The following is a 24,211-nucleotide window of genomic DNA, read 5'->3' as shown; positions in this document are numbered from 1 at the left end:
AGTGCACGAAATTCGTGCGCTTGGGGTGGGTTATCCCTCAGCCCAGCCTGTGTCCTCTCCAATCTGGGATCACTCGGGGGATGTCTGACTGTCGGTTTTTCCCCAATCCCTGCTCTGGTATTGGGCCTAAACCGGCAGTCGGACATCCCTCTCACAGTCCAGGACTGCTGGCTCCTAACAACTTCTGCCTGCCTGCCTGATTGCTCCTAACCACTTCTGCCTGCCAGCCTGATCACCCCATAACCGCTCCCCTGCTGGCCTGATTGACACCTAACTGCTCTCCTGTCTACCCATTCGCCCCCAATTGCCCTCCCCTGCAGGCCTGGTCCCCCCCAACTGCCCTCCCCTGCTGGCCATCTTGTGACAACAGGGGTGGCCATCTTGTGACACAAGGGCATGAGGGTCAATGTGCATATTACCTCTTTATTATATAGGATGTCCATTGGAAGAAACTGGGAGTTCTAAAGTGTAGTAGCTTTCCATTGGCTGATTCATGGATGTTTCTCATTGGCTAGGTCTGTTGCTAAGCAAGGAGAAAATCTTCCCTCCTCCTACTAGAGTAGCAAGGTAGGCTTCTTTCTGTTGGAGTCTGAAAGATGTGGTGAGTGGTAGTGCATGAGAGCAGGGCTTCCAATTCCGTTTTATTCTTATTTTTTTATAAATAGAGCAGAATTCTTTGTTTTATTTTATTTTTTAAAATTTTTTCAGAGAGGAAGGGAGAGGGATAGAGAGGTAGACACATCAATCAGCTGCCTCCTGCACACCCCCAACTGGGGATGTGCCCACAACCAAGGTACATGCCCTTGACTGGAATCGAACCTGGGACCCTTCAGTCCGCAGGCTGACGCTCTATCCGCTGAGCCAAACCAGTCAGGGCCCAGCTCCCTTTTAAATGTTTCCTTTAGTCCTAATCAGTTTGGCTCAGTGGATAGAGCATCAGCCTGCGGACTGAAGGGTCCCAGGTTCGATTCCAGTCAAGGGCATGTACCTTGGTTATGGGCACATCCCCAGTTGGGGTTGTGCAGGAGGCAGCTGATCGATGTTTCTCTCTCATCGATGTTTCTAACTCTCTATCCCTCTCCCTTCCTCTCTGTAAAAAATCAATAAAATATATTTTAAAATAAAATAAATGAGATTTCCTTTATTCCTTTTCACATTGGCCTTGGCAATGATATTTTTGATATGACACCAAAGCACAAATAACAGAAGAAAAAAACCAACAAGTGGAATCACATCAAATGTAAAAGCTTCTGCCCTGCAAAAGAAGCAATAGAAATACAGCCGAAACCGGTTTGGCTCAGTGGATAGAGCGTCGGCTTTCGGACTGAAGGGTCCCAGGTTCGATTCCGGTCAAGGGCATGTACCTGGGTTGCGGGCGCATCCCCAGTGGGGAGTGTGCAGGAGGCAGCTGATCGATGTTTCTCTCTCATCGATGTTTCTAACTATCTCTCTCCCTTCCTCTCTGTAAAAGATCAATAAAATATATTAAAAAAAAAAAAAAAGAAATACAAAGGCAAGCCCAGCCAGTGTGGCTCAGTGGTTCAGCGTCAACCTATGAACCAGGAGATCTTGGTTCCATTGCCGGTCTGAGCACATGTCTGGGTTCTGGGCTTGACCCCCAGTAGGGGGCGTACAGGAGGCAGCCAATCAATGATTCTTTCTCATCAATGATGCCTCTATCTTTCCCTCTCCCTTCCTCTCTGAAATCAACAAAAATATATTTTTAAAAAATACAAAGATGCCCACCTGGCTTGGCTCAGTAGAGAGAGCATCAACCTGTGGATGGAAGGGTTGCGGGTTCGACTCTGGTCAAGGGCACATACCTCGGTGGCAACCTTGGTTGTGGGCTCCACTCACAGTACTGGCCTGTGTGTCCTGGAGGAAACCAATCCAGTCTCTCACATCCATGTTTCTCTCTCTCTCTGTCTCACCTCCTCCTTTCCACTCTCTCTCTCTCTCTTAAAAAATAAAATAAAAAAGGCAACTTACAGAGTAGGAGAGAATATTTGCAAACCATGTGTCAGATAAGAGGCTAATATCCAAAATTTATAAGTAACTCAAACAACTCAATTAAAAAAAAAAATCACCCAAACAATTCAATTAAAAAATGGGCAGAGGAACTAACCAGACATTTTTTCCAAAGAAGACATCCAAATGGCCAACAGGTAATGAAAAGGTGCTCAACATCACTAATCATCAGAGAAATGCAAATCAAACCACAGTGAGATAGACCGCACACCTGTCAGAATGGCCGTCATCAAGTAGACAAGAGGTAACAAGGGCTGGCCTGGGGGTAGAAGAAAGGGGACTGTTGGGCACCTCCTGGGGCTGTAAACTGGCCCAACCATTTTGGAGAAGAGCTTAGACAACTTTTCTTCCGCTTTTCTGTGGTTTGTTTGTCCCCCAGGCGACTGCTCACCATGTGCCCCCCATGCAGAGGCTTGTGTCAGACACTTACTAGGTGCTCAGTAAATGTGGGTGGATGGATGGGCGAGTGAAGTGCTGACAGATCCCTATCCTAGAAGCCTTGCTGGGAGGGCGGAGAGCTGGGGGTGTGGAGTGCCTGCGTTTGCAGAGGCTTCAGGCTGAGAGCTGGTGGAACTTTCTCCAGACCACACCCACGGCAGATATAGGTAAGCAACACAGGTGGAATCATGCCAGTGGTGCCTAGAGGTGGGGCACATGGAAGGAGCGGGAGAGAGGGCAGGACCCGAGGTCCAGGGGCAAGGAGGAGGCGAGGATCAGGGATGCAGTGGGTGCTGGGAGGCCAGGAGGCTGGCGGCATGGTCAGAGAATGGACACCTGTGATGACAAAGTCCAGGGCGTGGCCATGGCGCCGGGTGGGGAGGGGTGAGGAGATACAGGAGGCCACGGGCTGATGTGGGGGCAGCGGACTGTGATGCCCTGGAGGATGCGGTCCTGTAGAATTCATCGGGGGGCATGAGTTGCATCCAGGAGGGAAGATGGCTGGGCGGGGGTGGTGTGTCCTCAGGGCGTGGGCTTAATGGAGCAGAGGCTGGGAGGCCGGGTCCATAGGCTCTGCACGAGAGTGAGGAAGACACCAAGAATGACTGTTTGCTCCTCCCTGGAGGGCACCCCTCTAAACCCATATTGGAAAGGGGCCCTGGGGCCTGGATATAGACTAGCATCTGTGATCCGTAAAGGACCCTTCCTTCTCTGCCCACTTCGCCGCCTGATGCCACTAGGAAAGAAATGATTCAGCCAAGTGCATTGGATTGGCAGCCACGTCTCTGCCTCCTCCAACAGAGAACCCAGGACGAGCCAGGGAGGGACAGGCCTGGGAAGGGCCCTCACCATGAAGCAGGATCCCGGGGCATCCTCCCAGCTGGGAGCCTGGTCTCCTCTGGGCGTTAGTGTGGGGACCCCCTTCACCTCAACTATTGGGCGCACCCCACACTATTCCGCACCTGCAGCATAAGAGCAAGCGGAGAAGCACGCTGTCCAGGATGGAGGGGCACAGGCAGGCGGCGGAGGACGGGAAGCACTTAGAGGCAGAGCAGACCTGGGGGTGGCTCTCGTGGAGGGAGACGGACAGGGGACACTATTAGTTGTCACCATGTCGGAAAGAGGTCAAGCCCACAAAAGTCCTAGAGGGGGAGGGAGGAGAGACGGGCGGCCTGGGACGAGGCCAGCAAGCTCCCCGAGCTGCCCTAGAGGTTGCACCTGAGAGCCATGGCATGGGGGCACGGCGTGGTCGGGCACACCACTGGGCGGGGCGGGAGGAGGAGTCACAGGCCCAGTGGGTGGGCTTCGAGCTGCCAAGTGTGGGTCACGCTGAGTGGCTGTGTGCTGTACAAGGAAGGGTAAAGGTCTCCGGGGGGGGGGGGGGGGGGCGTGCCTGCTCAGGGGGAGAAGGGACAGGGCTTGTTGAGTTCATTGGTTTTGTAGCTCCCACCAGAAGGAAGGTTTGGTGTCTTCCTCCCAAGCGGAGATGGATCGGTGTTTTAAGAAACAACCAGAAGCCGAAACCGGTTTGGCTCAGTGGATAGAGCGTCGGCCTGCGGACTGAAAGGTCCTGGGTTTGATTCCGGTCAAGGGCATGTACCTGGGTTGCGGGCACATCCCCAGTGGGAGATGTGCAGGAGGCAGCTGATCGATGTTTCTCTCTCATCAATGTTTCTAACTCTCTATCTCTCTCCCTTCCTCTCTGTAAGAAATCAATAAAATATATTTAAAAAAAAAAAAAAGAAAGAAAGAAAGAAAAAAAAAAGAAACAACCAGAAAGCAAAGGTAGGAGGGGGGCGGTGGTTTGCCTCGTGAAAGGCCCACCAGCGCCGACGTGTCCCAAACGTCTCCCATTCCCGCCCCAGCAGCAAGACGGCACGCGCTCAGCGCGCTCAGCGGGTAGCAGCTGCTTCTTACGCTCTGATTTCCCTGATGCTGCAAGGTTTCTCTCTCTGCCTCACAGGCCCTGCCTGAAAAAGAGGTTACTCTACGGCTGAGTATTGGACCTTAAGTCCTTGTTACATGTGCATTCCTGTGGTCTGTTGGGCCCACTGCACGCTCGCCCAACACCACTTCTCTGCACTGAGGCGGGTCTCACCACTTTTTAAATACATTTTATTGATTTTTTTTTTTAAGAGAGGAAGGGAGAGGGATAGAGAGCCAGAAACATCGATGAGAGAGAAACATCGATCAGCTGCCTCCTGCACACCCCCTACCGGGGATTGCCCGCAACCAAGGTACATGCCCTTGACCGGAACCGAACCTGGGACCCTTCAGTCCGCAGGCCAACGCTCTATCCACTGAGCCAAACCGGTCAGGGCTCACCACTTTTTAAAACGAAATGCCGTGGGGACGATGATCATCACAGACTGAGGGAAGGTCCCTAAGCTGAGATGTGCCACGGACCCTGCCCAGGGCCTGGCACCCAGATGTCCAGCTCAGGGGCTCCCAGGAGTAGGGGTGACCTCCCCACACAGCTCCTAAACAAGGGTCGGCAAGTCTGGCCTGGCTGGGCTAGAATCCCCGGCGGCCCCTCTCGCTGTGGCCCTGGCCTGGTCTCTGCTCCTCTCTGAGCCTGTTGTTGCATCTGTAACAGAGGCATCCAACCAAGAGAGGGGAGAGGACTGGCCCCTCTTTCTCCCCGGAAACAGTGCCCCTCAGACTGGGGGCTTCACTGCCAGCCCCAGTCAGGACCCCGGTGCCAGGAGGTCAGGCCTCTTTGGGGACCTTCCAGGGTGTCCCTGAATTCATGACAAGTTCAGGAGTAGCCCCTGTAGGGGGAGATCCCTGGCTAGGGAGGGACCCCTCGAGATCCTGCAACACACCTCCTACTCACCAGTACTTCCCCAGCTGGGTCCCTGATTTGCTGTGTGGCCTTAGTCCAGTGGCTGTCCCTCTCTGAGCCTGATTCCTAGCCAAAGGCTGCCAGGCTCAGCCCTAGCCCAGCCCCACCTAGAGCCAGCTCTGCCTCTGCCTCTGCCTCTGCCTCTGCCTCTGCCTCTGCCTCTGCCTCTGCCTCTGCCTGGCTCGGCTCCAGACAGCAGGGCTGGGCTGTCACATGCTGAGCCACGTGACAGGCAGCGGCTGGGGGCTCCATCACTCACAGAGGACGGGGGCCTCTGCAGGCCCTGACCCCTGTCCCAAGTGGCTGACGACTCCGGAGGCCGCCAGAGCAGGGGTGGGCCAGACCTCTCCTGCCCTCCCAGGTAGGCAGGGAGGGTGGGGGTGATGAGGAGCTTTTCCCAGGGGTGGGGCGGCCCACAGGCCCCAGGCCAGGATCAGAGGCAGATCCAGGGCACCAAGGCAAAAGGGCAGCGGGGACAGTGGCAGCAGGTCCAGGGTAGCTGGCACAGGGTGATGGCACAGGATGTTCCTGCCTCCACACCTGTTACCTAAGCCCTGCCTATCTGACACCAGCAGCTGCCAGGGAATCACCCGCTTTGTGTTGGCTCCCACAGGTGTGAGGGGGTGGAGGCCAGGGCAGGGCAGAGGACAGGTGCCCGGCAGTGCTGAGGCACCTGAGGAGCAGGAACACAGGAACCACCATGGTGACACTTGCCATCACACAGCTGCCCTGGGGGCAGAGGGCGCGCTCTTCCCCGGGGGTGGGAGGGGACACCTAGGAATGGATGCTCCCCGAGTGGGTCCCAGCCCTGCGACTCGTGCCCTTTGTGATCAAGTCCTGTCTCCACTCTGGGACCCCGTTTCCTCCGTGTAAAATGCCCGGCTGCGGGGCCAGGCTCCGTGCGGGGCGCTAGACGAGGTGTTGATGGTGTTGACACAGACACACAGAGGGTGTGGCCCTGAGATTGCGTTTCTGGACTCCAGCCATCTCTGGATCTGCCTCCTCATTTTGCAGATGGGAACTGAGACTCGGGTGAGCTGGGCTGTGGGGGTGGGGGGCAGGGTTTTCCTTCCTCTTCCGAGCCACTGGGCCCCACCCCACAGCATAATTCTCAGAGCCACTGCCTGGTCCCTCCTTCCTGCTCCAGCTGGGCCTGGGTCCTGCCACCGGGCCTTGGGTGGCCCCTCAGCTCAGAGCTCCTGGGGCTGAGAGACCACAGGAGGCTGGCAACCCCCTCATTACCTCAAGGGTTCATTAAGGAGACTTGCCAGTGAAGTGCGCCTTGGGCAGTGGCAAGGGGATGTGGATTCGTGGACGGCACCAAGGAGTTACATAAGACGGGCCAGGATGGATGGGGACTCCGGGTGGGACCGCCCCAGACACGTGAGGGGGAAGCCGTGCACGCCCGCCCACCCGGGGAAGGGCAAGGGGCCTGTCTGAAACCATCGCCTGGCGGGTTGATAAGAGTCTCTGTGGGGATTTAGGGAAGGAAGTCTCCGTTCTGGCCCGGATCTAGCTCGGGGTCCAGCAGGGGTCACACTCTCAGGCTCAGGGAGGGAGGTGGCCACGAATCTCAGCCCAGGCTCCAGGCCAGGGCGGCCCCGCCCCAGGGCAGGCCCAGCCCTGGACATTTCATAAGGCAGGCTGGCCACACAGCAGGACGCCAGGAGGAAGGACAGCTTGGCAGAGCCTCAGGTACCGTGTCCTGGGGAGGCCGAAAGAGAGCAGCGAGCAGTCGGGGCCAGGGATCCGGCTGGTGGGCTGGCTCAGGACTCCGGGTGCTGGCAGCCCAGGCAGGCAGGCCACTCCCGGCCATAAGCACAGACCGGCTTTGTCCTCAGAACGCCTCGGCCAGCCTGGGGAGAAAGGGGAAGTGGGGAGGGACGTCCCTTTGCTGAGATCTAAAGGGGAGTGGGAAGGGCTGAGGACCCGAAAGTTCCGAGTGTGGGGGGGAGCCTGAGGCCGACAGCAGGCACCCTCGTTTTGTCTGAGCTGGGCCACCACCCTTCTTCTCTCTGGGGTTACACATCCTGTAAGGGGAGCCCAGGGACCCAGCTCTGGACCTGGCGTTCCCAGGAGGGAGAGCACCCCATCCTGGGGGGAGGGGGCGAGGGGGGGAGCGGTCAAGCATGCATTTGGAGCTCGGCGCAGCCTCTCCGTGGACGGGGCTGGGGTTGGTCCCAGCACCCCACGGCCCTCAAGGAAGGGAGGGGCAGCTGCCCAGAGCTTCAGGGCCTGTGGAAATCCAGGGTAAGATCAGATTGGAATCAGGAGCTTTGAGGCTGCTCGGTGACTGCCACCTCTGGCAGCTGAGAGGGCCCCAGCCACCACGGTCACCTCGGTCATCTTCCCCAGCGCTGCCTCCCCGCCCCGCCCCGCCCCGCCCTGGGTCTCAGGTGGAAGTCCTGGCCTCCCTGGCGCTCACACTGCCTTCAGTTCTCCTCCCACAGCCCCTGGGCAGCTGCCCCTCACAGTCTGAACACAGCCTCTCAGAGACATCGTCACTGGGCATTCAGGGCTCGGCCTGGCACACAGGACCTCCCAGCAGCACACGGGGCAGCTGCAGGTGCCCCCCCCTTCACAGACAGGGAAGGCGAGCCCCAGAAAGGCCGTGCCACCTACCCGACGTCTCCTAGCAGGAGATGGCGATGGTGCCTTGGAGCCAGCAGACCTGGGTGCCCACCCCATCCATCCCCCTCCTCAAGCCCCTGTGACTTTCCTGGGCCTCAGCTTTCTTGAGGGGCACCGGGCTCTAGCCACACCCAGGCTGGCACAGAGCTTGGCATGGTGAGCACCTGGTTATTCTTATTAGAGGAATCCCAGGCCTGTGGCCTTAAGGGGACCTGCTTCGTCCTCCCGGGTCCCAGGCCAGGGAAACAGCCTGTCCCTTATCACCATCCAGCGATTTAGCAACTCCTGCCCCCCCCCCCACACACACACACCCAGAAGCAGCAGGTCCAGTACAGAAACGGCTGAGTGGGTGCCCCGCAGCCTGCTGTGAGGGTCCGTGCCCCCGGGAGCCCTGGCCTGCCAGCCCCGGACCTCGGGTGAGGCAAGATGGGGAAGCACAGTGGGGATCGGCAGGAACAGTGAGGGGCCAGCGGCCAAGGGAGCAGGATACGGACAACACACCTCCCCACCCAGCTGGGTACCACACGCCTCTGCCTACCTGGCCCGGGGTCTGCAGCTGAGGCCGGCCAAGGTGCCCCATCTCCCCAGGGTCAGGCTGCCCTGCTCCCCTGCTCCCCGCCCAGCCTCGGTGGGGGATGGGGCCGCAGGCAGGCTCCTTGCTGTCTGTGCCTGATCTCCATCTCCTCCAATGGGGAGAGCAATGGGGGCCCCTCCCAGCTGTCCTGGTTAAGTGAGTCACTGGGGCACAGGTGATGGCACCTGACTTTTTAATCCTCACCTGAGGATATTTTTCCCTTGATTTTTAGAGAAAGTAGGAGGGAGAGAGACAGAAACATCAATGTGAGAGAGACACATTGATTGGTTGCCTCCCGCACAGGCCTGGACCAGGGCCAGGGATTGAATCTGCAACCGAGGTATGTGCCCTTGACCGGAATCGAACCTGGACCCACCATAGGCCGACACTCTATCCATTGAGCCAAACGGCCAGGGTGGAATCTGACTTCCTTATGAACTTAGGCTGCTCAGATGTGCCCAGGATGGCGGTGGACTTGGGGAACCCTATCATTTCTGGGTCCTTTGCTAGGTCACAGGCCCAGGGTCCCCCCAGACCCTGGTGGAAGGCAGCCTTGGCTTCCATGCGTGCCTGGCTGTGCCCAGCTCCTCATTTCCCAGCGGGCAGCTCCTGGGGGCCAACCAGCAGGGGGCAATATTGGGTGAGTTTGCCTCAGTGTTGCCAAGAGAGGCTGCTGGAAGGTTCCATCCTGATTTCCACTGCCCCCTCCACCTACCGCACCCCCGCAGAGCTCCCGCCCTCACCTTGAAGTGCACCACTCCAGTGCCCAGTGCCCGGTGCCGCGCCTTACATTTTTGTGGGTTCGGCCAAGGCTCTAACGAAAGTGCAAACAACCCTGGGAGGCAGGAGAGGGTGGGGTGCTGTGCCCCAGCCCCCATCAGAAGTCTGTGAGTGACAGCAGGACCGAGGGGCGGGAGGAGCACTGTGGCTTCACTGGGCGCTCCCTGCTCAGAGGAAAACGCGTCGTTAATCCCCAGGAGGACAGCCGGCGCTCTCTCATCCCCACCTTGTGACAAGGAAACTGAGGCAGAGAGAGGGTGAGTGTCTTGCCCAAGGTCAGGCCACTAAGAGGCAGAGCCGGGGACACCAGCCCAGATGCGGATCCAGAGGCCGCAGGCTCTTGCACCTGGGTCTCCGCAGGGCCAGGGCGCCTTCGTCCCAGAAAAAGGGTGGAGCCTGGGGCCGAGAGGGGCTCTGAGCACATCCCCTTCTGCCACACCGCCACCCTCTCTAAGGCCATGGTGCCCGAGGTAACTGCCCCATTTTCCCCAACCCGAGCCAGGGGCCTGTGGGGTCAGCTTGGCCCCAGTCACACCCAGTGGGCCCGGGAGGGCTCCAGCCAGGCTCTCAGCACAGAGGCCCATTGGGCCGCCATCCTGTTGGCTGCAGTAGGCTCTGCCCTCGGGCCATGGGGTTTCTAGAAAGCTGAACCCATTGTGACAGCAGCCATCGCACAACAGCGGCAGCTGTGGAGGCACTGACGACGGCCCTGGGCTCAGACTGGACTCGCTCTTGACAAACAACGCGCCAGCTGGTGGGTGCTCTCACTGCCCCCTAAGGAGCAGGAGAGTGGGTGCTAGGACCCCCAACGATGAGTTAAGTCTAATGGGGGGAGGGGGTGGAAAGGAGGGGGAGATCCAGGGAGGAGGACAGGATGAAACTGGGTATTTATTACACGTGTGACCCGGTGCAGCGGGAGCAGAGCCAAGGGGCCTTGTGAGGTGTGGGAGGGAGTAACCAGGGTGGGCTGCCTGAAGGAGGCATCAGGCAAGCTGAGACCTGAAAGGAGGAAGTCAGAAGGGCAGGAGGAAAGGGTCCCCCGGGTCCTTGGCACCAGGCCACGGAACAAATGCGGCAGAGTGCTCCTCTGTCGAGTAAACAGGTGGGGCCCCGGGGGAATGTCGGGTCTCTACTCCACCTGCCAGCCCTGGCTGATGACTGCCCCTCAACCCCTCGTCCCCACTGTTCCCTGCTCCTCCTGCACAGCGGCCCCCACTGGGGTGGGCAGCAGAGCCTCTGGGAGGCTGTTCTCTCCCTGTCTTTTTCGGGAACAGGGAGAGGAGGCCCCTGCTCTCTGTCACCCTCTGAGCCACTGTCACCCTTGGCAATGCCCCCCCCCCCCCGCTGGGATGGGGGTGGGGAACAGAGCATTCTGTGTCTGGAACGTCCCCACGTGTGTGGCTGTGGTGGCGGTTGGTGGACTGCCCCTCTCCTTATCAAACTCCTCCTGGCCACTCCAGGCTTGGCAGGGTGAGGGCAGCCCCGTCCCCAGGAGGGGCACTGGAAAGGGGCGGGGTCCTGGCTTGGGGCTAATTTCTGTTTGGACCCTGGCTGCCTGCCCACCCCTAGGGGCTGTGGAGTAGCTGTCCCCAAGCCCACACCAGTCCTCAGGGTCCAGGGCTCCCCTGTCCACTGACCAAGGGGAGCTGTCTGTGCATTTGGTGTGTGCTGTGTGTGTGTGTGTGCTGTATGTGTGTGCTGTGAGTGTGCTGTGTGTGTGCTGTGTATGTATGTGCTGCGTGTGCTGCGTGTGCTGCGTGTGTGCTGTGTGTGCTGTGTGTGCGTGTATGCTGTGTGTGTGCTGTGTGTGTGTGCTGTGTGTGTGTGCTGTGTGTGTGTGTGTGCTGTGTGTGTGTGCTGTGTGTGCTGTGTGTGTGCTGTGTGTGTGCTGTGTGTGCTGTGTGTGTGTGTGTATGCTGTGTGTGTGCTGTGTGTGTGCTGTGTGTGCTGTGTGTGTGTGCTGTGTGTGTGCTGTGTGTGCTGTGTGTGTGCTGTGTGTGTGTGTGCGTGTGCTGTGTGTGCTGTTTGCGTGTGCTGTGTGCGTGTGCTGTGTGTGCTGTGTGTGTGCTGTGTGTGTGCTGTGTGTGTGCTGTGCGTGTGTGTGCTGTGTGTGTGCTGTGTGTGTGCTGTGTGTGTGCTGTGTGTGTGCGTGTGCTGTGCGTGTGCTGTGCGTGTGTGTGTGCTGTGTGTGTGCTGTGTGTGTACTGTGTGTGCTGTGTGTGCGTGTATGCTGTGTGTGTGCTGTGTGTGTGCTGTGTGTGTGTGCTGTGTGTGTGTGCTGTGTGTGTGTGCTGTGTGTGTGCTGTGTGTGCTGTGTGTGTGTGCTGTGTGTGTGCTGTGTGTGTGTGCTGTGTGTGCTGTGTGTGTGCTGTGTGTGTGCTGTGTGTGTGTGTGCTGTGTGTGTGTGTGCTGTGTGTGCTGTGTGTGTGCTGTGTGTGCTGTGTGTGTGTGCTGTGTGTGTGTGCTGTGTGTGTGTGTGTGTGTGCTGTGTGTGTGCTGTGTGTGTGCTGTGTGTGCTGTGTGTGTGTGTGTGTGCTGTGTGTGCTGTGTGTGTGTGCTGTGTGTGCTGTGTGTGTGTGTGCACTGTGTGTGTGTGCTGTGTGTGTGTGTGTGTGTGTGTGCTGTGTGTGTGTGTGTGTGCGCTGTGTGTGTGCGTGCTGTGTGTGTGTGTGTGTGTGTGTGTGTGTGAACATGGCCAGCCCTGGCCCTCTGGGGTTACACCTGAGTCCAGTGAGGGTGTCTGTGAGCCCACATGGGTGCAGGAGGGGGTGAAGCAGGCGCCTGAGAAGGTGGGGATCCCTGCCCATGCTCCCTGTTGCCCTCACAGGATGGACCCCTTCGAGGACACGCTGCAGCGGCTGCGGGAGGCCTTCAGCTCCGGGCGGACGCGGCCGGCGGAGTTCCGGGCTGCGCAGCTCAAGGGCCTGGGCCGCTTCCTGCAGGACAACAAGCAGCTGCTGCAGGAGGCGCTGGCGCGGGACCTGCGCAAGGTGAGGGGTGGCGGGAGGCAGGCAGGGAGGGGAAGCTGGGACCGGGGGCCTGGTGACAGCTTCATCCTCTATGAAGTGGAACTAAAAGCCCATCCAACTCCACCCTCTGGCTGTGCCATAACCTGGTCCTCTCCATTCATCCATTCATTCACGTCTTCTTTCACTCTGCCGGGTGTTATCCGGCATCTAGAAGGGTTCAGGAATCTGGAGAAGGGCTGCGTGTAAATTAATAAAGAGACTAGACATGAAATATAAATTTGGAAGGCTCAGCCCCTCCCAATGCCAGCAGCAGCCATGGCTGGACTCCACCTTCTCAGAGGAGACCTAGCTTCAGCAACCAAGTTCTCTCAATCTCCGAACCCCTCGGTCTTTAGTAACACAAATTGTCCTAGAGCAGTGGTTCTCAACCTTCTGGCCCTTTAAATAGTTCCTCATGTTGTGACCCAACCATAAAATTATTTTTGCTGCTACTTCATAACTGTAATGTTGCTACTGTTATGAATCGTCATGTAAATATCTGATATGCAGGATGGTCTTAGGCGACCCCTGCGAAAGGGTCATTCGACTGCCAAAGGGGTCGTGACCCACAGGTTGAGAACCACTGCAAAAGCAAAGCAGATATACATATCAAAGGTTAAGGTTTCATATACAGTAGGTATCAGGTTTGGGGAAATGCCCTCAGCTGTCTGGTAGCAGGTAATAATATATGCAAATCTTTAGGTTTAGGGAAATGCTTTCAGCCATTCCAGCAGGCAACAATATGTATTCAGCCCTGCTGAATATAGAAGCCCATCAACCTTTTGAGGAACTTTTTGCATTTATTATGACAGGCTGGAATTAGCTTCCAGCATCACTTGACTATTTACTGAGCACCTATTATGTGCCAGGTACTATTCTGGGATCTAGAGATGCAACAGAGAATAAAACAAAGTCCCTGTGCCCAGCAAACTGGCCTTCTGACCAAACATGACAGCAAATAGATAATCACATAGTATGGTGACAGCATGGAGAGACTATCTAGGGCAGCGGTTCTCAACTGCTTTTAAGGTTTCATTTCAGACCATCCTTTGTGGTTACTTTAGATTTCCGAGTTTGCAAGACCGCCATGCAGGCCTCCCCTGAGCTTGTCAGGTCAGCATGTGGCCCCTTTTGTCCACAGTGTGTTTATGCTTGAGGAGCAGCAAGGAGGCCAGCAGAGATACACAAAAGATGGGGTCCAGGGACGTGGGCCACACCATGCAGGACCTCATGGGCTGGAGGACTTCAGCTTCACTTGGTACAGTGTCCAAACCCTGGAGGCCTGGGGGCTCGGCCCCTCCCAATTCCAGCAGCAGCCATGGCTGGACTCCAAGAAATGCACTTTCCTGTAGGCAGCCCCCTCCTCCTCAGCTGACAGGCCCACTGCTTAGCTGCCCTGGGACAGCTGTCCAGCGGGTCCTTTAGAAAAATGACTCCTGTGCATGTTGCAAAGGCCACGGTGTCCAGACCCACCCCTTTCGTCCCACCAGCCCCTCACCACCTGGAGCCCCCAGAGCCAGGCCTGAGGCTCCTTGTCAACTAGCCGAGGTGAAGTGGTGTTTGGATACTTAACACCTGGGAGGGGACCTCGGTGCTTGGTGCTTGTTGGCTGCCCACCCGCCCTGGTGGTCACCTCCTGTCCCCAGGGGACAACAACAGTCCCACGTTGGCTTGTCCTGAGCTTGTCTTAGTCCTAAGCCCAAGTATGTCCAAGGAAGGGCCTGGGACCTCCTGAGCCACACACGGGACTCTGCATTGACCCCTGGGGTCCACCCCTTGCTGCTCTGGGCCTGCTTCAGACCCTCAGGGTCAACCAGCCCATACCCTGCCCTTCCTCCCTCCCCCACTTTCCCAGTGGGCAGCCGCTCCACTCAGGCCACACAGAGGCACGGATGCCGGATGCCGGAGGGCAGGGGTCCCTCAGCAGCCTCCTTGGGACTCGCCCTCTTCCCAGACACCCAGCCAGGTGCCTGCCCTGTCCCTGGAGCAGTCACAGGCTTCAAGACTAGCGCCTCGGAGCACCTGGAGTCATGGATGAGGTGTCCCCGTCCCACAGGGACAGCAGACACTGGCCACAAAGACTTGTCTGAGAATGTGGGCTCCTGCTAAGACCTGCTCCTTTTCTCGGTGTCGCCAAACCTTCTCTTTACCAGTGCCGTAGCCAGGTGACCCCCAGCACCCTCATCGCCCGTTCTGGAATTATTTGTTTCCCATTCATGAAGCCGGGGCTCCCGTCCATACGCTCCTCCCTGTGGGGAGTGCCTCGCCGCCCTGTGGGGAGTGTCCGGTTCCCTGGGCGTGGTCGGGGACTGGTACGCCACTGAGCCTCTGCCTCCACCCACCTGCTGGCCCGGCTGCCCCTCCACGGAGACCTGAGCTGACTGTCTGTCTGGTCCCTTTCTCCCTCTGGCTCAGGTTGCATTCCCGCCTCCCATCCTAGCTCCTCAAGGTCCCAGGAGCCCGGCCCCACAAAGGGAGCAGCAGCCCAGAAAATTCACCTGGTCCCTCCCTCTCATCTGGCAAGTTCTGTCCCCAAACCTGCCCTGCCCTATTCTGCATGAATCCTCTCAGTTAACCCCAAAGGGCCTTCCAGGCAGGGTGGCCACACTCGGGCACCCCTAAAGGAGGCACAGAGAGGACACACAGCCCTGGCTCAAAACAGCCTACTCTCAGGAGAGGTCAATGGTGGGGAAAGGAGACATATGTAATACTTTAAACAATAAAGAATTACAGCCCTAGCCGGCTCAGCTCCGGCCCTGGCCCTGGCCTTGCCACCTGCTTGCTGAGTGACCCTGAGCAGGGCATCCCCATCTCTGGCCTTCAGTTCATCCTCACACCAGCCTGGCACCCCTTGGACCATTGCCCTGCCCTCTAGCAGGGCGGAGCTTGTGCTGTGATGACCAAGTCTCAGGCATCAGGACAGCCTGGCTCTGGTGTCCCTGACAATGGGCCTCATGCAGCCTGCAGCCCGTGGACGGGGTCTCTCCTCCCTGGTAGGGGCCAGACAGGCACATGGAGACCGAGGCCAGGGCAATGTCCCTATAGATGTCTCTCCTCCCTTTTGCCCTGGAAATCTGACAGTGATGCCTGGCCCCTAGGTTGTGGGAACTGATGGCATTTACCCCGGGATGCTTGTCCCAGTGTCCCCTGCAGACTGATATGCACACAGCAGGCCACTGTGGGACACACAGACCATCCTGTTAAAACTTAAGCTAGATCCTGTCCCTACTCTGCTTGACAGTCCTCACCCAGCTGCTTGGCCCCCTCGCCTCACCCACTCTGCTCCTGGCCAATCGAGAACATAGCAGGTCTGTCCCCACCTCAGGGCCTTTGCACGTGCTGTGACCTCTGCCTAGAACAGAGGTCGGCAAACTGCGGCTCGCGAGCCACATGCGGCTCTTTGGCCCCTTGAGTGTGGCTCTTCCACAAAATACCACATGTGGACGTGCATGAACAGTGCGATTGAAACTTCGTGGCCCATGCGCAGAAGTCGGTATTTTGTGGAAGAGCCACACTCAAGGGGCCAAAGAGCTGCATGTGGCTCACGAGCCGCAGTTTGCCGACCGCTGGCCTAGAATATTCTGCCTCCGTATATTCATGGGCTCCCTGACTCCCTTTCTTCACTGCTCAAATGTAACCACATCCCAGAGCCCGGCACCAACCATCTGTATTAAACAGAGCAAACACATACCTACATGCACACATTCACACACTCACTCTTACACACATCACTCACGCATGCACTTGCACACACATGCATGCTTGTTCACACTCGTGAACACACACATACACACACCCCAGCAGTCTCTATCCCCCTTACCCTGTTCATCTTTCCATTGCACCAACTCCTGATACTGTAGTTGCCTGTGTTGTCATTGTCTTGCTGACTGTCCCACGATGGCAGCTCCAGGGGCAGGTTTTCTGTCTGTCTCGGCCACGGCCGCATCCCTGGCTCAAGAATGGCCCCTGCACACTGTAGGCACTCGCTGACCATGGAGAGAATGAGTGGATGAGTAAACAATAGCAGGCTTTGCTTCGAGGAGGCTGTGCCCTCTCCAGGGCTCTGGCCACCGGCTGACCCGGCCCCTCCCCCGCAGTCAGCCTTTGAGTCGGAGGTGTCTGAGATCAGCATCAGCCAGGGCGAGATTAACTTGGCTCTCAGGAACCTGCGGGCCTGGATGAAGGATGAGACCGTGCCCAAGAACCTGGTGAGTGGGCCTGGGGTAGGGCAGGCACGGGGGGCTTCCGGGTGGGGGGCTTCTCTCTGGGCAGCCCCTGAGGAGGAGGGTGGTGCTGAGGGGCTGGAGTCTCAGGCCTTCACCCCTCACCGCCACGCTGGCCCTGGCACAGGCCACCCAGCTGGACTCCGCCTTCATCCGGAAGGAGCCCTTCGGCCTGGTGCTCATCATCGCCCCCTGGAACTACCCCCTGAACCTGACCCTGGTGCCCCTGGTGGGCGCCCTTGCTGCAGGTGAGAGCCCAGCCTCCACCTTCCACCCGGCCCCTCCCTCATGGCCTCCCGGGGCCCACAGAGCTAGGGAGGAGCGGTGGTACAGGTGGCTAAGAAAGTCTGGCTGGCATGCGGCTCACCATCCCCAGGCTGCCAGGCCTTGCGCCTGCCATGTCACCTCTCTGAGCCAGATTCTTCACCTGAAGGTAGAGTGAGGCCGACACCTGTCCTGCAGGTGTGAGGAGTGAATGGAGACCTGGCATGGCTCCCACTCGCCCACCTCTGGCCCTGCCCTGTCCTGCCCTGCAGGGAACTGCGTGGTGCTGAAGCCCTCGGAGATCAGCAAGAACACCGAGAGGGTCCTGGTCGAGGTGCTGCCCCGATACCTGGACCGGGTGAGCAGAGCAGGCGGGCCCCACCGGCTGGGCAGGACCCAGTTCCAACCTCACTCCTGCCTCCTGTGGGTCGAGTGGCCATGGCCAAGTCACCACCCCTCTCAGCCTGAGTTTCCCTCCTAGTGACACAGAGGGGTAGCAACCACGGCAGTGCTCTGAGTAGCCTATCTCCTGGGGGTCCCTACGCCCCCAACCGTGGCCTCAGCCTTCCCACCAGCCCTGCCAGGCCCCTCTCCCCACCTCACCTCACCCCCATGAAGCCCACCTAGAGCCTTGGCAGTCCTGGTCAGGTCAGGCCCGGAGGGAGCAGCCCCGGGCTGGGTCCCAGGGGGAGCCTTCTGCCTGTCCCTCTTGCAGAGCTGCTTTGCCGTGGTGCTGGGCGGGCCCGAGGAGACAGGGCAGCTGCTGGAGCACAAGTTCGACTACATCTTCTTCACGGGTGAGGAGCCTGCTGCAGGCGGCTGGGGCAGGGTGGAGGGTGGGGGCCTGCACCTAGCCCCACCTTGAGGGGTCTTGCCCCCAACCCTGAGAGAGGCCACAAGTACCAAGCCAGATGGACAGCCAGAACTCAGAGGGTCAAGTGCCCAGCGGTGCCCTTGGCCTGCAGGACAAGCTTGCTCCTCTCTCCTGGAGGAGGCTGGGAGCAGCCCTGGACCCAGGAACCCTCAGGAGGATTGGGGCCCCACCCATGGGCACAGACCACTAGATTCGGTGCCCAGCCTGGATCACCCACTGGCCAGGGTTGGACTATGGAAACAGAGGGGCCAGGGTCCTCAGCTGTTCCTGCCGATTTTGGGGGGTGGGAGGAATAGAAAGAGGCAGCCGGAAGAGTGCCAACCCAACCTCCACCATCATGCCACACAGCTCGATGGGCTTCGGGCATTGGCCCCCAGGACGGCGGGTACAGAGGCAGGCAGGCCTGAGTCTGGCTCCAGGCCAGGTCCCCAGGGCAGCCGGCACAGAGGCCTACAGACCAGCCAAGCCCACTCTGCCAGGCCTTGGTGTTCCTACGTGTAGACTGGAACCATCCCCAAGTCACCGGCCTGTCTAGAGGACACACACACCCCAAGGGCACGGGTGGGGAGGCCTTAGTGGAATTCAACAAGGGGAGGTTGGGGGGTCAGGAGTCCTCAGAGACAAGGAGATGTTTGCAAAGACAGGAGGAGCTGAGGGAGAAGCCTGGGGAGGGAGCAGGAGCCAAGAGCAGAGCAGCGGCTGAGTTTTAGGCAGTGGGGCCAGGGCCAGCCCCACAGAAGGGCAGCGGGGGCCCTGGGCCAGGTGTGGGCAGGAGAGGCCCAAGGCTGGGGTGGGCGTGCGTCAGGTCAGGGGAGGCTGAGAGGAGGAGGACACTGTGAGACCCAGGAGATCACCCCAGAGAGGTCGGGACAAGCCAGGAGTGGAGGGAGGAGTGGGTGCTGAAGGCGGCAAGGCTGCCAGGTCAACTCAGAGAGAGGAGAGACCCAAATGTCTGCAGCTGCAGCTGGGCTCCGGCCTCAGCTGATAGGAGTCACCGAGGGTTGAGGGTGTTTTTTTTTAAATATATTTTATTGATTTTTTACAGAGAGGGAGGGAGAGGGATAGAGAGTTAGAAACATCGATCAGCTGCCTCCTGCATACCCCCCACTGGGGATGTGCCCGCAACCAAGGTACATGCCCTTGACTGGAATCGAACCTGGGACCCTTGAGTCCGCAGGCTGACGCTCCACCCACTGAGCCAAACCGGCCAGGGCTGAGGGGTGTTTTGTTGTTGTTTTTTTTATATACTCTTATTGATTTCAGAGAGGAGGGGAGAGGGAGAGATAGAAACATCAATAATGAGAATCATTGATCGGCTGCCTCCTGCACGTCCCCTACTGGGGATCAAGCCCACAACCGCAACCCGGGCATGTGCCCCTGATTGGAATTGAACCCTTCAGTCCAGAGGCCAATGCTCTATCCACTGGGCCAAACCAGCTAAGGCGGGTTGAGGGTTCTAGAGGAGCATGGAGAAGTGGTGAGGAGTGCAGGGCAGTGTGTGGAAGAGACACCTGCGGGGGGATCAGGAATCAGAAGCAGGGAGGGGGTAGGGGGGAGGGGGCATGCAGAAGGTCCTGCTGTGCAGTGATTGGCAAGGGACGGCCAAATGAGGCCTGGCAGCCCCCGGACTCAACCCCCTGTCCAGGGAGACAGGGCAGGAAGTGAACCCCCCTTTAGGGATCCCAGTCCCCAAACCAAGGCCATCCCACCGGGTCCAGGCGAATGAAGGTCACTCGGGGTTCTTTTCATGCACAGGGAGCCCTCGAGTGGGCAAGATTGTCATGGCCGCAGCCGCCAAGCACCTGACGCCCGTCACGCTGGAGCTGGGGGGCAAGAACCCCTGCTACGTGGATGACAACTGTGATGCCCAGACCGTGGCCAACCGAGTGGCCTTGTTTCGCTACTTCAACGCTGGCCAGACCTGCGTGGCCCCCGACTACGTCCTGTGCAGCCCCGAAATGCAGGAGCGGCTGGTGCCCGCCCTGCAGAGCGCCATCACCCGCTTCTATGGCGAGGACCCCAGGGCCTCCCCAGACCTGGGCCGCATCATCAGTGAGAAGCACTTCCAGCGGCTCCGAGGCCTGCTGGGCTGTGGCCGCGTGGCCATCGGGGGCCAGAGTGAGGAGAGCGACCGCTACATCGGTGAGTCCCGCTCCCCGGCCCCGGGACCCCGGCTAAGGCCCTCCCTCGCTGGAGGCCACAGCTGGTCCAGTCTGGGCCCTGAGGTTCCCAGGGCCCCACTGATGGAGCCCAGCCGGGTCCAGGGCTCTGCTGCCACGATTCCCAGACACTAACGCCACAGGTCGCCATGGTCCGAGCCTGTGACCCCATGACCCTGCTTCTCGGAGCTGGGCCCAGTGTCCAGGCTCCCGAACACGCAGATCCCAGCTTCAGCCCCAGCATCTGCTGCTCCACAGCCGTGACCCCGGGTCCTGTGGGCCCTCGATTCCCGGCCTGTCCTTACAAAGCAGCCCCGGCCTCTGGGCCCCACGACTCGGTGACGCTGCTGCTCCCACAGGCTGGGACCTGGGACCTTGGGCTCCAGGGGTCTGAGATCCGGTCACCCTGAGACTGTCAGACCAAGGCTGGGGCCCGGGGTTCCCGGTCACTTCTCAGGGCCGTGGGGAGACTCTTCCCTAGAACATCCCCGAGCCTGGAGCCCGGTCCCTGGGCCCTGCCCGAGGCCCCACGCCCGGGGCTGAGCCGTCCCCTGTGCCCGGGTAGCCCCCACGGTGCTGGTGGACGTGCAGGAGACGGAGCCGGTGATGCAGGAGGAGATCTTCGGGCCCATCCTGCCCATCGTGACCGTGAAGAGCCTGGACGAGGCCATCGACTTCATCAACCGCCGGGAGAAGCCCCTGGCCCTGTACACCTTCTCCAACAGCAGCCAGGTGGGCCCGGGCAGGGCTAGACAGGTGGGGCAGGTGCCAGCAGTGGACCAAGGGACCTGGAGGGAGGCCGGAGTTCTGGCTCCTCTGGCAGTCACAGGAGTTCCTGGTTGGCGGCAATCTTGGTTCTGTCTCTGCCCTTTCCCTCGGGAGCAGCCACATCCCTCCCCTGCTTCTGGGCTACGCCCTCCAGCGTCCGGCGCCCCCCTCGGTCAGCCCTGCCTCCATCTCGGCCTGGTGGCTGGTGTCCCTCTCAGTGCCCAGCTCATGGAAGGCACACACATGGGCAGGATGAAGGACCAGAACACATAGGCCAAGGATGGGCCCTGGTCCCACTCCTGGCCCCTCACCTCTCACCACAGCTTTGCTCAAGCCCCTGGGGCCGCCCCAGCGCCTCAAGGGTAGCACCCCCAGTTCAGAGCACACCTCCCTCCTCAACCAGCTCTCATGAGACCCCTTGCAGACTCGACAATGCTTTTTAAAATAAGCTCTTTATTTTGGAATAACTAGATTTACAGAAAAGTTACAAAGATGGCCCAGGGACCATATACCACACGCCCAATTCCCGGGTGAAGGGCCCGGATATTGGTCAAAACTAAGGGGCGGACATTGGCGCATCACAGTTCACTCGACTCCACACGATTCAGATTCGCCAGTTTTTCTTTCTGCCCCAGGATCCCAGCCGGTCGCTTGGTGTGTAGCTGTCCAGGCTCCTCTGGCCTGGAGACCCGCCCATCCTGTTTTTCTCCACCTCCTTCCTTTCCGGGTCTACAAGGCGCCCCCGGCTCACCTCCTAATTTATCCACCAGCCCTACAGTCAGCGCTCCTCCAGGAGCCCTGGTTTATCGGGATTATGTTCACATAAGAAAGAGCCATACGGGGCTTTGGGAATGGGGGTCCCCTGGCAAGAGGCTTTCAAGCTTCTGACTCCCCAGGCCTGGTCCCAGGATGCAGGGACCCTTAAGGCACTCGACTCCCCCAGATGACTTACTCTTACTCCTCTCGAAGCACTGACGTCCCCCCGCTCCACCCTCTGGGTCGTGACTGCTGGTCTCAACTGACCTGAGCCCACTGATGGGGGGGGTCCACTCTGCCCACCACTGACGAGCCTGACCCAGCTGTCACCTGAGGGTCACACACTGGAAAGGAACATAATGACAATTAGGGACTATTAACCTGTTCCCTCTTATTCTTCAAATAAGCCTTCAGAGTGAAGAGGAAAGGGCTTCCTAAAGTCAAGCAAAGGCCAAGTTCATGCTTCTAAAATACCAATCTGATCACGTGATTGTGTCTGACCTCCCTGTGCCGCACATCACAGCGCCCCCAACCCCACTTCCTGTCCCTCAGCCTCCCCCCTGCCCAGCACGCCTGTGGGGGGACCTTTTTCCCCTTTCTCATCTCTGCCTGAATGACTTCTGCCCCCCTTGAGACACCACAGGCACATCACATCCCTCTCCTGGGGCACCTCCCTGACTCCCTGGCACCTTCCCTGAACTCTGCATGTCCCCAGGCAAATGCTGGGTTCCCACCTCCCCCTGGGGCCTGAGCGTGTCCCCACACCCTTCACACCAGAGCAGATGCTCGGAAACATGCCGAGTTGGGAGTTTGGTGGCAGGCTGCTAAACAATGCCCTCCACTGGTCCCACCACCCCCTTCGGCTCACGTGGTGGCCTCAGACCCTTCCTGGGGCCCCAATGGGCTGGACAGAGCCCCTGGGACGGGGGTGGGGCGCAGCAGGCTGGCCTCCTGCTGCCCAGCCACTCCGCCTTATTGCTGCTTGTTCCCAGGTGGTCAAGCAGGTGCTGGCCCGCACCAGCAGCGGGGGCTTCTGTGGGAACGACGGCTTCATGCACCTGATCCTCGCCAGCCTGCCTTTCGGAGGAGTGGGTAGGTGCTGGCAGCGCCCTGCATTCTTCCCTCACTGGACTGATGGCACCAGAACCTTCCAGACCTGCCTCTGCACTGACATGTGTGTGGGGGTCTGTCTGGGAGTGAATCTGATCCTACCACTTACTCCCAGTGAAAACCTCCCACAGCTCCCAAGCCCCTCGGGATCAAGCCAGGCCCCTGCTGGCCACTGAGGGCCTGACAGCTTCCGAGGTCCTGCCCCGGCCTCCTCTCCGGCTCCCCTGCCTGCTGCCCCGGCCACACTGGGCTCTGCCAGGTCCTAACATGCCATAGGTCAAACACCCAGTCTCTCATGATGAGCCAGCCCACTTTACAGATGGGGAGACCAAGGCTGGGGGGGGTAGCCCACCCAGGTCGCACTGCGTGATTGGCAGAGCCCACACCTGTCTTATGTCGCCTCAGCTGGCCACTGAGGGCCTGACTGCCGTGTTCTGTGCCCCTGTGCAGGGGCCAGCGGCATGGGCAGCTACCACGGCAAGTTCTCCTTCGACACCTTCTCCCACCACCGCGCCTGCCTGCTGCGCAGCCCTGGGATGGAGAAGATTTACTCCGTCCGCTACCCACCCTACTCGCCGCGCAACCTGAGGATGCTGCTGGTGGCCATGGAGGCCCGGAGCTGCAGCTGCACCCTGCTCTGAGCCCACCGCGGGCACCGGGGTTCCAAGTCCCTCCTGGCAATGCCTGGGTCCTCCTGTCACCTGTGGGTGGAGATGTGGCCTCGGGTCCAGGGCACAAGGATGAAAAGACCTGCCAGGGCCCCAGCCCAGCCCGGGGCTTGCCCTCCTCGGCCTTCCATCTTCTGGCCCTCAGCCTCCTCCTCGGCTGCCCCCAAACTAGGATGGCCACCTGCGTCCGGGAGAGGGCAGACGTGGGCACCTGTGAGCCACACCTTTCCCATGGAGGGTGCAGCAGGAGGGGCGCCGACATCTGGTCCAGGCCCCGTCGGGACCTGTGGCGACCCGGCCGTCTCTGCCCCGAGCGGCTCCCCCTCTGTACAGTGGACAGGACTAATGATCAGCATCTCAGATGCTGTGAGATTACATCTGGGAGCTTAATAAACACGAGCTGCTGACCCCGAGCTCCAGACCTCCTGTCTCCGGGTGCAGGTGGGGTGCAGCCGCCTCCCTCTTCGCTCCCCACCTCTCCCTCCAGCTCGGGCTCTCGGAGCTCTGAACACACTCCTGTCCCCCCAGTGGCCAGCCCGGGGCGCCTTACCCGCACCATGTCCCACCCCCGGCTCATCTTACTCCCTGTCTCATCCTTCTGGGCCGGGAGGCCATGGAATGGTCCCCCACACACTCGGCCACAAAGCCCAACTCACCGGCCTCCGGCTGGGCACCCCCTTTCATCTCCCGAGCCCCACCTCTCGGCGAGCCCCGAGGATTCTGTGACACCACACAGCTGCCCGGACCCACACATTAACCACTGCGCTCAGGGCCGCCCCTAAGCCAGCCTCCCCCCGGGCCCCGCGGCTCCCCAGCTCACCCACAGCTCTTCCCAGAGCGCCTGGAGCCCGCCGGCCCGCGGCCTGAACCCCGCAAACCTGGCTGGAAGCTCCGCCATGGCCCCGGGCCCGCACCCGTGGCCTGTCCGGTCCTTTCGGGAGGACACACGCCGGGATGCTCTCTGCCCCCGTTGGCCGGCTCAGCTCCCACCCGCATTCAGCTACAACAGCGCCTCCTCCAAAGCCCCCCCAGCCCTCCGCCCCCCGCCCCCAGACACAGGAGGCCTCAAGGCCGCCTCCGCAGCC

General features: G+C 59.6%; 1 protein-coding gene across 4 annotated transcripts; it reads left to right on the top strand.

The window, feature by feature from the left end:
• The first annotated feature begins 5,536 nt into the window (after positions 1-5,536).
• On the top strand, positions 5,537-23,539 carry ALDH3B1 (aldehyde dehydrogenase 3 family member B1). Of its 4 annotated transcripts, XM_036326416.1 has the most exons (12): positions 6,435-7,006; positions 9,494-9,553; positions 9,977-10,050; positions 12,124-12,286; positions 16,402-16,512; positions 16,655-16,775; positions 17,064-17,149; positions 17,507-17,588; positions 19,421-19,807; positions 20,390-20,556; positions 22,341-22,440; positions 22,909-23,539. In XM_036326416.1, the coding sequence occupies exons 4-12, from the start codon at positions 12,125-12,127 to the stop codon at positions 23,097-23,099; spliced, it is 1,407 nt and encodes a 468-aa protein (XP_036182309.1). In that variant the 5' UTR covers positions 6,435-7,006; positions 9,494-9,553; positions 9,977-10,050; position 12,124; the 3' UTR covers positions 23,100-23,539. The 4 variants fall into 4 exon arrangements, with proteins under 4 accessions (XP_036182310.1, XP_036182309.1, XP_036182308.1 ...); XM_036326415.1 differs by lacking the exon at positions 9,977-10,050 and having other exon boundaries at positions 6,436-7,006; XM_036326417.1 differs by lacking the exons at positions 6,435-7,006; positions 9,494-9,553; positions 9,977-10,050 and adding an exon at positions 5,537-5,672.
• Positions 23,540-24,211: the final 672 nt, after the last annotated feature.

This window comes from Myotis myotis, unplaced genomic scaffold, assembly GCF_014108235.1.
Source record: "Myotis myotis isolate mMyoMyo1 unplaced genomic scaffold, mMyoMyo1.p scaffold_m19_p_10, whole genome shotgun sequence".
Classification (NCBI taxonomy): domain Eukaryota; kingdom Metazoa; phylum Chordata; class Mammalia; order Chiroptera; family Vespertilionidae; genus Myotis; species Myotis myotis.
Note: the sequence above shows the minus strand (reverse complement) of the source record. Positions and strands in the feature narration are given on the sequence as shown.

Coding starts and splice junctions, on each gene's coding strand:
- ALDH3B1 (XM_036326417.1), top strand. CDS start 12,125: ATGGACCCCTTCGAGGACACGCTGCAGCGGCTGCGGGAGGCCTTCAGC. Junction 16,776..17,063: donor GGTGGGCGCCCTTGCTGCAG/GTGAGAGCCCAG, acceptor CCTGCCCTGCAG/GGAACTGCGTGGTGCTGAAG. Junction 19,808..20,389: donor GGAGAGCGACCGCTACATCG/GTGAGTCCCGCT, acceptor GTGCCCGGGTAG/CCCCCACGGTGCTGGTGGAC.